The 17,141-nt window shown below is 46.0% G+C and overlaps 1 protein-coding gene across 1 annotated transcript; it reads right to left on the bottom strand.

The window, feature by feature from the left end:
* Positions 1–937: 937 nt before the first annotated feature.
* PGLYRP4 (peptidoglycan recognition protein 4) lies at positions 938–11,379 on the bottom strand. Its single transcript, XM_006747156.2, has 8 exons — positions 11,334–11,379; positions 10,413–10,501; positions 9,393–9,607; positions 7,873–7,988; positions 6,473–6,625; positions 4,941–5,139; positions 2,434–2,552; positions 938–1,370 (listed from the first exon to the last, which is right to left on the bottom strand). The coding sequence occupies exons 1-8, from the start codon at positions 11,377–11,379 to the stop codon at positions 1,192–1,194; spliced, it is 1,116 nt and encodes a 371-aa protein (XP_006747219.2). The 3' UTR covers positions 938–1,191.
* Positions 11,380–17,141: the final 5,762 nt, after the last annotated feature.

The raw sequence follows: 17,141 nt of genomic DNA, 5'->3' as shown, positions 1-17,141 counted from the left end.
CCTGCCTAGTTGAAGATATGTAAAACACTCTAAGAGCAAAGACACAGTATGAATACCAAAGGCGTAGAGGCCAGAAAAGTCCATGTTTCTGGCTACTTCTTTGTATCCCTCCCCTTCTTTTTCCTCTTGTTTCCAGATCAGGAGAAATAAGAACCAGCCCATGTGCTTCCAGTGAACAGCAGAATACTGCCTACCCCATATGGAATACTTCAGTGTCTGGCTTCGAAGCCAGGCCTGGAGGGTTGCAGAGTGCCAGGCTCTGGGTCACCATGGAACCCCACACCCAGTGGGTACAGCTAGGCAAGGGCAGACTACAGGCACAGGCAACTTGTGTGGACACAGCCCAGATGGGCCTGGAGGAATGCAGTCTCTGTTCTCAGGGAGCTCAGGGAGGACAGGAGATAGGACCCTAGAGGCATAGCAACCATTACACATAAACCACCAGAGCTGGCTCTGAGGCTCGGACTTGGAAGGGCAGGAACAGAGAGAAAGCTGGCAGGAGGGAGGACTGTCCCAGAAGGCATCCCCAGAGAAGGGGTGGTGGAGCAGACTGAAAAGGGGAGCAGGGATTCAATCCACTCATTCATTTATTCAACCAACAAATTTCTGTAGTGACTACTAGACTCCAGACACTGCTGAGGAACTGAGGACATGGGGACAAATAAAACTGGAAACCCTCACAATCCAGTGGAGAGGAGAAGCACACTTATAAGTGATGGAGCCCTGAAATAAGGGCCATATCCACATGTGGACAAGTCAGTGTGTGAGCAGAGAGGGGCTTCAGGCCTTGAACCTGGTTCCTGTGTGAATCTTGGGGGCTGCCGGGCAGATGGCAGGGCTAAGGTACATGGGGCAGAGGGGCAGCCAGAAAGGGAAAGAGAAGTTAAACAAGCATCAGCCCATCTTCTCACCTGGCTTAGGAGCTGGGTGCCCAGGGAAGGGGAAGATGAGGAGAGAGGAAGGTGGGGCCTACTCAGAGGGCTGGGAATGCCCAGCTCTGGGGTCTCAGAGCTACTTGGAGGATGGTGGGGTGCTAGCAGTAGAGGATCACCCTAACCTGAGAAAGGAGGGACAGGATGGGGCTGACTGGGAGGGGACACCAAGTGTTGAGTCAGGGTGGAGGGTGAGGACAGGGGAAGCCCAGCAGCCAGGTGGGCACAGGGAACAGTCTCAGAAGGAGCAGGGGCTCCCTCAGTGTTTGAAATGAGGCCAAGCCTTAATGATGTTGTACAAAGCTTGCCCAGGAGACCGGGTGTTGACAATATCACTGTGCCCCACCAGCAGGTAGTTGGGAATTAAATATCCCTTGTCCACTGCACACTGGATCAGGTTCTGGGCTGCTTCCAAGGCTGCAGTGTTGGGCGGGGTACCTGCAAAACAGTTATCTATCTGTTATAGGTTTCCAGGGCACCCTGCCCAGGTCAGGACCCACTCCTGAATCCCCCCTAACCCACCCCTACCACCCTGATAATATATTCTGATAGTCTGCCAGCCACCCTATAGACAGAAAATCAAGTCAGGTCTCAGATTCCTCAGCACCAAACTTCTTGAATGAAAAGAGCAGAGCCTGGGATAAGACATACAACTGTTTAGGGGATGCACGGAGCCTTTGTCCATTGCAAATATTTAACCTGGTAGTTCTCAACTGGGGGAATTTAGCCTCCCATGGGGATATTTGGCACTGTCTAGAGACATTTTTGGTTGTCACAGCTAGGCAAAAAGTGTTACAGGCATCCAGTGGCAGAAGCCAAGGTTACAGCTAAGGGTCATACAGTGCACAGGTCACCTCCTCTACAAAGAGTTACCTGATCCAGGATGTCAATAGTGTTGAGGCTGAGAAACCTTGCTTTGGCCACAAGGTGTGCTTCCTGTACCTTCATATGCCCAGCCCCATCCCCAAGCACCTTCCTAGGTATCCCCTCACTCCACCCAATATCCATTTTAGTATCAGACTGAACCAGCCCCAGTGACATGGGCTCTTCCTAGAGGTGCAGCAAAAGTTCCCAGAGTCTAAACAAACTCTAATCAAGAGCTCTGAGCAATGACAATTCTCAGTGTACACTCTGGATGCAGAGACAAGGGCTAATCCAGGGTTGTGGCAAATAAGGTAAGGGTCTCCACATTGTTGCCATGGTAAAAACTTAGCAAAATATATGTACAAAGATATTTTCTCCTTGTCTTATATGTTTTGGATGTCAGAAGGGAGAGACATTTGGTTGGGTGTGAAGGAGATAGATTCAGAGTGGGCATTCTGTCTGGGAGGGGGTCACTCTGGTCATACTCAGTTTATTCAAATGACAAATCTGAAGCTGGGTAAGTCCAGCATATGCAGGCACTGAAGTGATCCCTGAGTTTGATGCTGTTGTCTTCCATTTGAGACACTCTCCCTCAAACACCATACAATGACTGCTACTGCCCAAAGCATCCACTTACCCAAGAAGGTGCCCATAAAGGCAATGCCCAGGGCAATGTCATTGTAGCCAGGAGCATGGGAGCCTTGGACATTCCACCCCACTCTTTCATAAATGACACCATCCTGCCCCACGAGGAAGCTAGAAGACCATGAGGGGAGATGGAGATTAGCATGACAGAGAGACAACCTGGGATTGTTTCGTTTATTCATCCATTCATTCATTCAATCACTCATGCCTTTACTCGGCAGACACTGATTAGCTATTAAATTCTAAGCACTGAGTTACAAAAAAGACAGTCTTTGCCAGGGGTGCCAGCAGCGTGCTCATTAAAGAGGGGGAAGAGAAGGAAGCACTATTTATAGCCTTTACTGATTTCTGTGGTGTAAAACTCCCACCATGACTGATTTTCAGCCCCTGGTGATTTAACAAAGGTCCTGGCTCTCCAACAATCTGCTCTCATGAGCCCATCCAGCTCTGGCACACTGCTGCTGCCCCAAGAAGTTCATAGTCTAGGAAGAAAAAAGCAACAATGGCCATCTCTGCAACCTGGCCTTCCCCATACCTCACCAATGACACTGTTTCCCTGGAGGTGAGCTGTGGCTGCCTTACCACTAAGATCAAAGTACACTTCTCCAGCCCTGCCTTGCCTGATCCCTCTGCATCCACAAATATCCTCCCCACTTCACTTCCATCGCACTCTACTCTCCCAGGTGTCTTTTGTGGCTGCCCTCTCACTCCTTTGCACCTTGTCTCCCTATGTCCTTTCCTTAAATGTGTAGTTCTTCATGTCTTTCTGATTCAAATCTTATATAAAACCCTGCTTTTAGTCCCTTGGCAACACAGTCCAAACTCCCCAGCTTAAGTGACAAGATCCTTCATGAGATGGCCCCTGTTTGCCTCCTTACCTTTCACCATCCCTCTCTTTGTCATCTATTTTATTATGATAAACTTCCCTCGGTTCCTCAAAGACACCATTCTCAGGCTGGCATCCAGGATTTTCCACAGAGGTCCTTTTTCTCTGTTTGAAACAGTCTTCCCCCTCCTCTGACAAGCTCACTCATTTCTTAGGTCATCTGATATGTCACCTCTCAAGTAGTACTTCCTTTACACTCAATCCCCCAGCAAGCTAACAAGTTAAAAATGTATCCTGCTTACATCTTTGCACCCTCTATCATTTAAGAACACTTATCTATCATTAAGAACACCTAATGTGTTCTATTAGGATTTATTCATTTAATTATCTTTCTCATTCAGCAGAGTATTAGCTCCATCAAGGCAAGAACCCTATCTGTGCTACATCTGATAGCATCCCCAGAGCATAACTTCATGCCACAGAGTAGGCACTCAATTGTGTTCTCAGTGAACTAATTTATAGCAAGTGGGTGTTTACTCCTGACTTCAGATCATTTCACAGTGAGCAGGGTCATGAAAGTTATGGTAAAAAGGACACAGTAAAATGTCAAGAGCCACGGGACAAGAAACTGACCTCTGAAACCTGAATGGAAAAAGGAAAATGTCCTCTCTCAGCACCCATCATTTTCCAGTTTAGGTTCAAAACATATAGTCAATTTTCAGGTATACCTTCTAATCAAAGAGAGCAATCCTGTGAATAATCCTGCAAAGCAGGATCTAGCAGAGCACATGGCAAGTCTTAACATATGAAAGTTATTGAAGGAAGTTTTCTCCTATCTTGAAAGGGTTGCAACTAAAACAGGATGGAGATAAGACAGGCTATCAGCCCAGAATCACATGGTAATTGTGATTCCATGGTAATCACAATTGGTAAATCCAAGCTGATTAGATTTGGTAATCCAATGGTAATTGGTAGATCCAGCCAAGGCAGGGCCACTGCACACAGCTATGCTGCTTGCACCCTGCACAGAGTGCCTGGCCAGGAGGCAAGGGGGGGTTAAAATCCAACTCCACTAGCTAAGCCATGATGCCCCTAGAGGAAAGGCTCCTTGATTAATGTGTACTGTCTGGATTAGTGGTGGCCCATCCTGAGACTTAACATTCAGTGTAATTTTTCTGATGGACATGAGATGGTGTGTAACCCCATACATCTTATCTGTGGGCTTGGAGAGCATCCTGCAAGAAGTTTTTATTCTCTCATTAGGTCAGTGTGCTCTTTATTAAAAAATTATAAATTTTGGCATTAGAGCAATCAGAGGATATATCTGGTGTTTCCCCCTGCCTTCAGACAGGAAAGATATTCTCTACAGGCTTCACGAGCTTGCATGTATACAACTTCCTCTAGTATCTTTCCAGCAGTCTTGGCCTCCATCACATCAATATGAGATCTTTTAAAAGGACACATTTTGAGTACATGCTCAAGGAGAATGACTGCCCCCTTAGCTATATCCTAAGTGAGGCTCACCCAGAGTTGCATGAAAAATCAATGTGGTTAAACATAGAGCACCTCATATGGTGGGCACTCAGTAAACATTATTTTCCTTTCTCTCCCATTCAAAGTTTCAGAGTCTGCCCTCAGGTAAAAGAAGCCCACATGTCCTCAGGTCCACTTACTTATACCCAATGTCACATGAGTTCAACCTGTCTATGAAGAAGGACTGGATATCTTGGACCAACAAGCAGCACTCATCAGACATGATGCAGGTTTTCCCAGCAGTGTGGATGATGACGACGTACTTAGCCGGGAGGTTCATCTTGGGGCAATGGGTCTCCCTGGCCTCCCATGCAGACCGTGGGATAATGTTGGAGCAAGCTGAGAAGGGGGGCAAAAAAAAAACAACAAACAGATATGTGGATTTATTGTGCTCTCCCGTGTCAACCACCTCACTACTTAACATCCCCACGGCCTCTGAGCATCCTGACCTGAGTCTGACTGTGGAACTCAAGAGAGCCCACCTGGGAGTGGAGTATATCTGCCTGATGGGATTATATTCAAGAGGCAAGAATCATAGAGCCATGGGATCTAACCCAAAAACAGAACCCAGAGGACAGTGGGTATATTGATCCTATGAAGATATGGATGCTCATTCCCAAGGGCAAAGGATACCTTATCTATCTGCATGATTGTCTTGTGTGTATGTGTGCGTGCCTGCATGACAGGGCCCTTTGGACAAATCAGCTGAATTATCAACTGAAAGCATGTCTTTGAATCTCACCTGTAATCCCTAAAACTCTCTGTCAATATAAGCAATTATTATTAGTTGATAGCACTAGTCCAAAGGCAGAGACCAGATTTACTCAGAGCTTTCATATAATAGAGATAATTATCTTTAAAACTTTATTAAGTCCAGGAAAAGGTTGAAAGTGGTTATTAACTATATTGTTCTTTTTTTTTTTAAGTAAACTCCATGGCCCCAATGTAGGGCTCAAACTTATGACCCCAAGATCAAGATTTACATGCTCTATCAACTGAATCATCCAGGTGACCCTTAACTATACTGGTTTTGATGCTACTGTTTAACCCCAAATCTACCTTTTATCTAGTGCTTATTACCCAAAGTACCTTAACAACTTCCTCTGATGTCAGTATAGGTGGCGATGTAAGCACTTTGGTCTATCTGTGCTGTTGTGGTTCTTATATTCAGAAAGATGTGCATTTGTGCTTTTGTGCTTGTATGTGTTAGATGCCTATTCCTCTCCATGTTTTTTTCCTCCACAGCACTTTTCGCCTTATAACATACCAAATATTTTATTTACTTATTTATTTATTGTTTTTTTCTACCCTCTAGGTTGAAACTTCATGAGGGCACTGCTTGTGTGTTTTGTTCCATGATATATCCTCAGTGACTAGCAGGTTCTAAGTAAATAATTGTTGACTGATTGAAGAAATGAGTGTACATATATTACACCATGCTAATGCCATGGCTCTATCATTCTAGGAATCTGAGAGATAAAGAGGTGACCTGGAGGGTTCCTCTCAAGGTGTGCCAGCCCAAAGGTTCAGAGAGTTGGGTGACAAGTTGCCTATCAGAAAGGATCCAATGAGAGCCTGACTGAAAAGTCACTCCCAATGGCGTTTGGAAATTAGTAGGGGTAGGCTGGGTGGGTGGGTCTAGAGGGAGGCCCAGTAAGGTTGAAAGTCTTACCTTTCTTGGGACTTGCCTTCTGAAGAGGGAGTAGGCAGTTCTCACCTTTCACAAGAAGTGGCTGAACATACTTGGATGACAGGTGGCCCTTCTGGACAGCATAGGAGATCAGGCCCTCCATGGCTGACAGGGCAGCAGGGCTGGGACTGTGGCCTGAAAGAGAACCATCTATGGCAACCTGGGTCTGACCTGAGTTTCAGGGGGCTGTGAGGGAAGGACTAGATGCCCTGCCAGCCCTTACACAGCTGTTAGAGGGAAACTGGCTCATCCCCCAGGTTAGAAAGCCTGAAAGTCAAGGATCCACCTGGCCCAGGATGAAGACCTTTCCCAGTGACCTGCCAAAATTTCATTCATTGCTCTTCCTCCATGGAAGAGCTGGAACACAGCCCCATGCTCAGGAATGCCCAGCTAGCTGGGTCAGGGTTTCCCATTGGCAAGGGCTCTTCCAAGCATGTGCCAGCTTCTTTCCCTGCATTAACTTCCTTAATCCTCACCACAAACCTCTGACATAAATGCTTTTATTAGACTCATTATTCTCAGAAAGAAACTTGAGGCTTCAAGAAGTAACATGCTCAAGACCCTACAGCTAACAGGGTGACACCCAGGTAACAAAGAGTGGTCACAAAAACAAACCAAGCTGAATACAGAGTCCTGTGGTGTGCTGGAAACCACACTGGAATTGAAAATGGAAAGTGTGAGCTTGCCTTTTGATTCTTCTTGGGTCACTTCCTCTCTGGAATTCAGGTTGTACTTTGTGTAACAGCGATCAGGAAACTTGTCTGGATTTTCTCACAGAGTATTGGGAGGGGACAATAAAAAACTAGACATGCAAGAGCTTTAAGAGTCGAGGGTGCACAAACTCAGTGGAATGGTCCTGGAGCATGTATGCTAGGATGCTGGGAGAGCTGGGGGGATGGGCAGCAGTAAGACTAGAGGAAAGTGGAAGGGACTCAGGGATTGGAGGCCTCAGAGTGGTTTTAAAAATTGTAGAGAAAATCTTGAGGTAAGAGACCTGGGAGGAGGAGGTGCCTGGTAGGAAACCGGAAGCAGGGTCTGGTGCTGCAGAAGGGTTAGAGCCAGAGAGGAAGATGCAACAGTCACTGACAGAAGACAACAGAAGCCCACATCCCTCCATGATGACAATGAGAGGGTAGCAAGGCTGTGGAGAGAAGGCTGGACAGCACCTCCACTGCAAGATATCCAGAGGAAGAGGAGACAGCTCGGAGACTGAGAAGGAAGCCAGAGGATGGAGAAGAGAACAAATACCATTCATGTAAGCAAAGAGAGAGGGGAACTCCAGGAGAGTAGATCATCAGGGAAGTAGGAGAAGGTCAAGGAGGCAGTGTGGAAACAAAGAAGTAGGTAACTCTTTGGAGAAGGGCAGCTGGGATGACCATTACCTTCCTTGGTGCCAAAGAAAGCAAAGCCCAGGGAGATGTTGTAGCCCTGGGTGTGCATGCCTTGGACATTCCAGCCAACACCTTCATACACCCTGCCATCGTCCCCAACCAGGAAGCTGTGGAGCAGGGAGATATAGGCTGAGTGGCTGACACTGTGGCACATCCCCACAAGAGGAACCACTTATCAGCCTCCAAAGGGAGAAGGGCTCAAGCTATGTTCACTATAGAGAACTTGCATGGACTTGTCCCAGACAGTGGATAGACCAGGTCAATTATATTCCCTTAGAATTCAGAACCCACCCCCACACTCCCTACCTCCCTCCTTTGTTCAGATGCCCAGGCTTTATGTAAATCATCCTACACATTCAGAAGGAGGAGAGGTCCTGTAGCTAATGGAGACCCAATTACACTGTGAGATTCTTCTCAGCTTCCATATTGCCTCAAACATGGCTCTCCTCCTTCCTCCTAAATGCATGCTACCTGTGTCATCTCCATGTAGGCTGTTCATGTGATTTCTCCTTGCCAAGTTCCTGTCTTATGTAGACTTCTCAGAAAGTAGCTCCTCAGATAAGGACATGGATACAGGCAGTTTTTTGAAAAAGGATCCCAAAAGCCAGTATGAGGGAGCAAGGAGAGTGAATCAGAAGCAAGAAATCCAACAAAGTGTGCACAATTGGGCTGGCTTCACAATGGCTACCTGGGGCTCAGAACTGTTCCTCCCATTGTCTGCCACCAGACAGGTGAACTTACAAGGAACTGAGTACATGCACCTAATGATTGTCCCTGAGAAGGACTGGGGGCTGAGGAAGTTATTTACAACTCTTGCCCCCCAAGGGGACATTAACTCCCCTTCACCATCAGGGGTGGTAAAAGTCCAAAGCAGAAAAACTGAGATTCAGAGGGTACTCAAAGTGGAAAGCCATCACCATGCATAGGAACTGCCCACAACTAGATAAGGTCAAAGGTAGGCGGAGAACATGTGGTCCTAGGCACTAAGAGGGTCCACTAGAGTGACCATTAGAGTAAGAGATGCCTCACCAAATAAGAGCCCCCTGCATATGGTGAAGTGGGACATGTGGTGGGCAAAGAGACAGTTTGAGTCAGTCTGGGCTCTACAACCTTGTAGCTGCGTGACTCTTGAGAAAGCCAGACAATGTCCCGGCCTTGGTCCCCTCGCCTGGAGCATGGAGATGGTAATGTATGCCTGACCAACCTCACATGTTGTTGGTAGAACAAATGCACCCATGCACTTGTTAGTCATTCATAACTATCAGTGTGCTGCATGAACAAGTTTTGGAGGGGGACAGGAAGTATAGTTATTACTTAACCTTCTTTGCATCCTTTTGGGAGATCTCATAGAAAATTCAAAAGGATTTGGAATTTTATAGTGTTTTTAATATTTTATTCACTATAAACCTGATATAACCTCAACCCAGGAAACGAGGAAAGAAGACATGAGTAAGGGTGGGAGAAGCACCTTAAGGAGCAGCATTGACCATATACCCCCACATGGCCCTTACTTGTAGGCCATGTCACACCAGCTGTTGTTGTGCATGTGATGGGCCCGCAGCTCCCAAAGCCTCTGACTGCACATAGTCTGGTTGTGACACTCCAGTCCAGGGACATGGTGCGTGACAAGGAAATCCACGGGCATGGTCAGTGGGGTGCTGCAGCCAACAGCTTCTCCCCCCCACTCCTTGTGAGAGACCATTGTGAAGACATCTGTGGGGTAACCACAAGGGTGAGGAGGATATCACTCAGTGCATCCTGCCCCATCGCTGCCTCACTACTCCCTGGGCCATGGGTGCCATTCTAGGCTGAGTCTGCCCCACAGGGGTGGAAGAACCCTGGCAGGAGGGCTTCAGCAGGCACACACACCCTCTCCTTCTAACCTCCACATCTATTTCCCCTCCACTGCCCCACTGCAAAGTATGCACCTGCCCAGAGAAGCTTGGATGCTCTGCTCCCCTATCCAGGGCATCCCCACTGGGACAGACTCCACCCTGAAGCTCCTGCCCTGCTCCACTCCTGGACCCCTGCTTTAGGAAGCAGTTCCTTCCCACTGCTTCCCCTGGGAAAGCCCTGAGTGGCCCCTCTGGGTTTCACTGCAGCACTAATGCCTTCAGGGCACACTATGCTCACTGACAGTTTGCTCTGTGACTCTGACTGTGTCCTTTGTCTTGCCCTGAGTGCTCTCTGAGGGGATTACATCTCTTCCTCAGCCTAGGGGCTCTCTCCAGATAGGGCCTAGCTCTCCCATTCAGTCAGACAACTCCCTCAGGGCAAGGTGTGGGTCTCCATCTTCAGGCTAGGGGGCCCTGAGTGCGGAGGCTGAATCTCCCTGTCCTGGTTTCTGTCCTCTCCTGGTACCACCCCAGACCCCCAAGGCCTATGGCATCCCTGCAGGTGTTTTGCTGATGTTCCATGTCCCCATCTGCCCCATGCCAGCCACAAGGGGCAGTGCAGATCTCAGAAGAACTTTGGTCACAGAACATACTCAGCTGCCTTTAAGCCCCCTCACCATTGAAACTGAGTTTTCCTTTCTCAATGAGATGAGAGATGTTGCCAAACAGGTCCTGAAGGCCCTCTGATAAATCTCTGGCTTGTGTTTCATCCCAAGAGAAATCACCTGCAGAAGAACAGTCCATTTTACACTGGTCCTCAGAGAGCCCCAGTACTAACCATCTCAGTGACAGACTCAGGCCAGATCACTGAGGCCCCTCCAGGAGACCCCTCTAGGCTGACTAGATGACCACCTCCAATAGCAAGACGTGCATGCTTTTCTTCAACACCAACTCCAGGGAATCCCCAGAACACAGTTAAATAGCCAAGAGCAGGGAGTCAGAAATATATCCATTTCTCATGAGCTGCATCTATATACACTATTGGGAAAACAACAAAAATTTGGAAGTGTATCTAAGCATCTCAAAAGCACAAGGTTTTCTTTTGTGTGGATTTTGCCAAGTAGAAACAATGAGAAGATGATGTGGAAAAGGGATTAGAATTATTTGCACAAATCAAGTCAGTTCTTCCAGGCCTGATTTGGGGGCATGTACTGTGCCCAAGCTCCTGTGTGTGTGACTGACATCCCTAGCCCCAAGGAACTTTCTCTTACTGAGAAGTATAAACCCCAGCCACATAAAGAGAATCATTGCTTCCATTGCTCAGGTGCAAAATCCTTCATGTGCATTATCTCATTTAATCTTCAAAAATTTGGGAAATCATAAATGTATCTCAATTATCAGGTGGGAAAATTAAGGTTTAAAGGGCTGAATAATTTGCATAAAATCATTGCTGGAGGTAGGCCAAGGATTTGAAACCAGGTTTATAGACTTCAAGTTCTGTGTTCCAAATGCAAAGCTATTCTTTCACCCTAAGGGAGGGGCAACATTTAAAGAACTCTGCTGTAAAAGTAGATGATCCTTCTTAGTTACCCTCTGATTTAGTGAAGGAAAACTCACCCCAGGCCCTAAGACCAAGAGCCAAGACACAAAGCCACAGCAGCATCCTCATGTGGTCCTAAAACATTGACAGGAGTGTGTGGAACTCAACCCTAGGAGAGACACTGACAGTTAACCAGGCCATGCTTCACTCCTCAAACAAGGCACCCACCCCACTGCATGACACCCCTGTCTGCCTCCCTGCCAAACAATGGGCCTCCTGAGGGCCAGCAACTGGCCAGGACTCTCAAGGTCCCCAGTACATGTCAGGTGTTCCTTGGATGGGTAAACACCCTCATCCTGTTTCCCTGTGCAACTAGATTTCACTGAGTAACTACTATGTACAAGGCTAGGGTAGAATTCGCTCATGCAATCTTATTTAATCCTTATGCTAACCTTGCCATGTAGGATTGTTAACATCCATTCTTATAGAAGAGAACTGTAAGATCCAGGAATAATAGAACTAAGAAATCCAAACACACATGGATGGGTCTAGTGCAGAGAATTCCTTCCCAGTCGGGGATGTGGTGTGGTGAAAGAGGGTACAAGAGTCAGTGGGTGGGGGTCCCCAGTTCTAGGGCAGAAGAGATATGATCTTAATGCTCCATGTGGTACATCCAGTCCCTTCCAAGGGAGAGAGCTTCTCAACAAGAAACACACCCACACTCAGAAATACCTGTGGGTCCCGCTCTGTCCCAGCTCCACGAGTCAGGGTGCAGGTGGCTCTCCCATCACTGGCTGGCAGTTCCTCCCTTCAGACTTGGCCTCTGGCCCTGCCCTCCTTTTCCAGCTGCCACCTCCCAGGCCTTCAGGCTCCCTCTCACCACAGGGCACTCCCTCCCTGGAAAGGGAGCTCTTGGGTTCTGGCTTTCCAGAGAGAAGAGGAATACCTGGATCCCTAACAGAAGGTGGAGAGGGGGCAGAGTTCTGAGGCTCCCACAGGTTCCAACCAGGGCACCCAGAGGAACTGAGGGAGACCAGACTCAAGCTGAAAGCAAAGCCTCACCCTATGAATAAGCCCAGGTACCTCCTCCCTGGGAAATGGCATGATTGTCCAAGGCTCCCTGAGCTGCTTCTTCATTCCCAGCCCTTAGGATGCCTGAACAACCCAACATCTGGGAACTTCCTGGCCTTGGAGACTGTAAGGGGAGCAAATTTTGCCACCCCAAGATATGCTTCTTTGGCATATTGATTATTCCAAGCTGGTTATTTTTTAAAGGACATACACAAGAGCCATGAGAAATTCTGAAAACCAAGAAGTCCCCTTTTGTAAGAGGCATTTACATGAATAAGGGAAATCTCCACCTGTAAGGGTGTCTCCTTCAGTACCAGGAAGAGGGGGTGACTGTCAAATCTCCAGAAGATGCAGTCAATGGAGAAAGCAATGAGCTAAATCTGCTTAAACTTTGCCCTTATTTGCTATGCTTTTCCTGTTGACCTCCCCCAACTGACTCCCTGCCACCAACATTTTTTGTCTTTAGCTGAAAATGGTATTCGAGGTGATGGCTTTGGCCATTTCAGTGAGTTACTCAGTTTTCCTGGGGCTCTGCCATGTATACAGGAGGTATATAATTTCTTAAGCTTTGTTTGATTTTCTCCTATTAATCTGTCTCACATTAATTTAATTTTTAACCCAGGGGCACCTGGGTGGCTCAGATGGTTAAGCGTCTGCCTTCAGCTCGGGTCATGATCCCAGGGTCCTGGGATCGAGCCCCACATGGGGCTCCTGGCTCAGCCGGGAGTCTGCTTCTCCCTCTCCCTCTGCCTCTCCCACTGCTCATGCTCTCTCTCTCTCTCTCTGTATCTCTGTGTCTCAAATGAATAAATAAAATCTTTAAAAAAAAATTTAATTTTTAACCCAGCTAAAGAACCTTGAAGGGCAGAGGAAAGTTGTTTTCATCCCCAACAAGACTGACCGGCTCCAGGAGTGTCAAGGCTGTAGATGGGGTTCACTGACCAATACCCCACACTTCCCCACCTCCTTCCAATGGGTTCACCTGCACAAGTAGGATAGGGGCAGAGAAATAGAAAGGTACATTCCAGGAGGCAGCACACAATGCCATCATCACTAGAACTTATCATGTCCCATGCATCTACTACCCCCACCATGAATGCCCGGCCCCTCACCCACTCCCAGCTCAAGGCCTTATTGCAGTCATCACCTGCTTCCATAGCCCGCAGTTTGGCCTCCTGGAAACCGTGAGTCTTCATAGAATCTTCACAGAAGGAACTCCACATTATACTTCCCTCATGGGAAGGGACTTGCAGGGTTTTCACCTCCCTGGGAGTGGAGGCAGCCTCCTGAGACTTCAGAAAGAACCCTTCTAAAAGAATGTCCCAAACCCAGATAGGTGGCCCTAAGTGGGACTGCAGTCTTATGCTCAGGACTTTGGGTCCCAGAAATGCCCCCTTGAGAAGGCCCAATGAATGCGCCAGTTCCATATATATATATATGACTGACATCTTCTCAAAAATGAACAGAGTAAAACTTTTACTTCAAGGAAAATAACCAACGATATTTGTTAGCAATAATAAAATCAGAGATTTCAAACAGAAATTAGGATTTTGGAAAATTTGTGTTGGCTACTATGTGTTTGACAGTCTTCCAATACTTTAAGACTTTTCTGATGAGACCAGTGGTGATATTAATATATGTGATTTTATACATGCACATATTAAATATTGAAATGTGTCTGTGTTTGGAAGATGTGAATAACTCAGTGAATCAATAATTTTCAAATGACCAATATATGAACTCACGAAATGTTGCCTGAATAGCAGAGCCATTCACATTTCACGATAGACAGTGGATTTTAATTTCACGATGGACAACAGACAAAAAAGGACCCATCGGTATGGTTTCAGATTCTACATTGCAACTAAGCTTAAGAGACCTCCACTTATTGAGTTTTAGTGTCTTATCAAAGAAGAGTATCCATACTGATTTTTTAAAAGATTTATTTATTTATTTTAGAGAGAGAGAGAATGACCACAGGGCAGAGGGCCAGAAAGAGAGGGAGAGAAAGACTTAAGCAGCCTCAGCACTGAGCAACAGGGGGCTGGATCTCACCACCTGAGATCACAACTGGAGGCAAGACCAAGAGGTAGATGCTTAACTGACTATGTCACCTAGGCACCCCTCCACAATGATTTTTCTTTTCTTTTTCATTTTTTAAAAGATTTTATGTATGTATGTATATATTTAGAGAGTGTGACCCAGGGTGGGGGGGAAAGGAGCGGGGTGGGGGGAGAGAGAATCTCAAGCAGACTCCCTGCTGAGCATGGAGCCCATCATGGGGCTCAATCTCATGAGTCTGAGATCAAGACCTGAGCCAAAATCAAGAGTGGGACACTAAACCAACTGAGCCACCAAGGCTCCCTTACACTGATTTTTAGACTATTAATATATTCTTCCCCTTTCCAACTACATATCTGTATGGGGCTGAATTTTCTTCATATCTTCAATCAAAACAACAGAAAACACATGCAGAAGTGGATATTAGAATCCATTGGTCTTCTTTTAAGCCGTGCATTTTTTAAAAGATTTATTTATTTATTTTTCAGAGACAAAGAGAGCAAGAGAGAGAGCACACGCATGAGGGAGAGCAAGAGAGAATCTCAAGCAGACTCTCTGCCGAGCACAGAGCCCAACGTGGGGCTCAATCCCAGGACCTGAGCTGATATCAAGAGTTGGGCGCTTAACCAAATGAGTCATCCAGGGGCCTCTTAAGCCATGCATTAAAGAGGTGTACAAAATGTAAAAAAAAAATGATAAAAATGTAAAAAAAATGATATCACTCCTCTCATTAGCTTTTTAAAAAAATTTATTTATATTTTTATTTAAATTCAATTAGCCAACATATAGTACATCATTAGTTTCAGATGTAGAGTTCAACAATTCATCTTTTGCATATAACACCCAGTGCTCATCACATCACGTTCCCTCCTTAATGCCCATCACCCAGTTACCCCACCTACCTCCCCCACCTACCGCCCCACAGCAACCCTCAGTTTGTTTCCTATAGTTAAGACTCTCTAATGGTTTTTCTCCCTCTATGATGACTTCCCATTCAGTTTTCCCTCCCTTCCCCTATGATCCTCTGTGATGTGTGTTATATTCCACATGAGTGAAACCATATGATAATTGCCTTTCTCTGATTGACTTATTTCGCCCAGCATAATACCCACCAGATCAATCCACATCATAAGTATTCATCCTTTCTGATGCGTGAGTAATATTTCATTCTATATATTATATACCACATCTTCTTTATCCATTCATCTGTCAATGGACATCTCAGCTCTTTCCACAGTTTGGCTATTGTGTGTATTACTACTATAAACATTGGGGTGCAGGTGTTCCTTCTTTTCATTACATCTGTATCTCTGGGGTAAATACCTAGTAGTGCAATTGCTGGGTTGTAGGGGAGCCCTATTTTTAAGTACTTGAGGAACCTCCATACTGTTTTCCAGAGTGGCTGCACCAGCTTGCATACCCACCAACAGTGTAAGACGACTCCCTTTCTCCACACCTTCGCCAACATCTGTTGTTTCCTGAGTTGTTAATTTTAGTCATTCTGACTGGTGTGAGGTGATATCTCCTTGTGTTTTTTTCTTTAAGATTTTTTATTTATTTATTTGACAGAGAGAGACACAGTGAGAGAGAGAACACAAGCACGGGGAGTGAGAGAGGGAGAAGCAGGCTTCCCATGGAGCAGGGAGCCTGATGCGGGGCTCGATCCCAGGACCCTGGGACCATGACCTGAGCCAAAGGCAAATGCTCAACTGATTGAGCCACCCAGGGGCCCAACATTTGTGTTTTTGAAGGATGAATACAGCCCAGCTTAAAGTAGGTCAATGTGATGCCCCCAGCTTTGCTTTTGTTTTTCAACATTCCTTTGGCTATTTGGGGTCTGTTCTGGTTCCATACAAATTTTAGGTTTGTTTGGGCCAGATGTGTGAAAAATGTTAATGGTTTTTGATAGGGATTGCATTGAATCTGTAGGTTGCTCTGGGTAGCTTAGATATTTTCACAATATTTATTCTTCTAATCCATGAGCATGGAGTGTATTTCCATTTCTTGTGTCTTCCTCAATTTCTTTCATAAGTGTTCCTTAGTTTCTAGAGTACAGATCCTTCCTCTTTGGTTAGGTTTATTCCTAGGTATCTTATGGTTTTTGGTGAGTTGTAAATGGGATCAATTCCTTAATTTTTCATACTTCATTCACACTGTTAGTGTATAGAAATGAAACTGATTTCTGTGCATTGATTTTGTATCCTGCCACGTTGCTGAATTGCTGCATGAGTTCTAGCAATTTTGGAGTGGAGTGTTTTGTGTTTTCCACATAAAATATTATGTCATCTGGGAAGAGAGAGTTTGAGTTCTTTGCCAATTTGAATGCCTTTTATTTCGTTTTGTTGTCTGATGGCTGAGGCTAGGACCTCTAGTGTTAAGTTGAACAAAAGTGGTGAGAATGGGCATCCCTGGTCGTGTTCCTGACCAGCAAGAAAATTGAAACAGTAATCAAAAAGCTCCCAAAAAACAAGAGTCCAGGGCCAGATGGCTTCCCAGGGGAATTCTACCAAACATTTGAAGAAGAAATCATACCTAATCTACTGAAGCTGTTTCAGAAAAACAGAAATGGAGCACTGGGTGTTATACACGAAAACAATGGATCGTGGATCACCACATCAAAAACTAATGATGTATTGTATGGTGACTAACATAACATAATAAAAGTAAAAAAAGAAAAAAAGAAATGGAAGGAAACCTTCCAAACTTTTTCTGTGAGGCCAGCATTACCCTGATCCCAAAACCAAACACCCCAA

This window comes from Leptonychotes weddellii, chromosome 4 (assembly GCF_054177405.1).
Source record: "Leptonychotes weddellii isolate Sample4059 chromosome 4, ASM5417740v2, whole genome shotgun sequence".
Lineage (NCBI taxonomy): Eukaryota > Metazoa > Chordata > Mammalia > Carnivora > Phocidae > Leptonychotes > Leptonychotes weddellii.
The sequence above is the reverse complement of the archived record's forward strand: the minus strand, read 5'-3'. Positions and strand labels throughout refer to the sequence as shown.

What these genes read in the sequence shown, in the direction of transcription:
- PGLYRP4 (XM_006747156.2), bottom strand. Translation starts at nt 11,379, where the DNA reads ATGCTGCTGTGGCTTTGTGTCTTGGCTCTTGGTCTTAGGGCCTGGG. An exon ending in TGGTGTGACATGGCCTACAA is followed by an intron (nt 7,989 to 9,392) that starts GTAAGGGCCATG and finishes CCTGCTCCACAG; the next exon opens with CTTCCTGGTTGGGGACGATG. An exon ending in TTTCTTTGGCACCAAGGAAG is followed by an intron (nt 6,626 to 7,872) that starts GTAATGGTCATC and finishes GTTCTCTTTCAG; the next exon opens with GCCACAGTCCCAGCCCTGCT.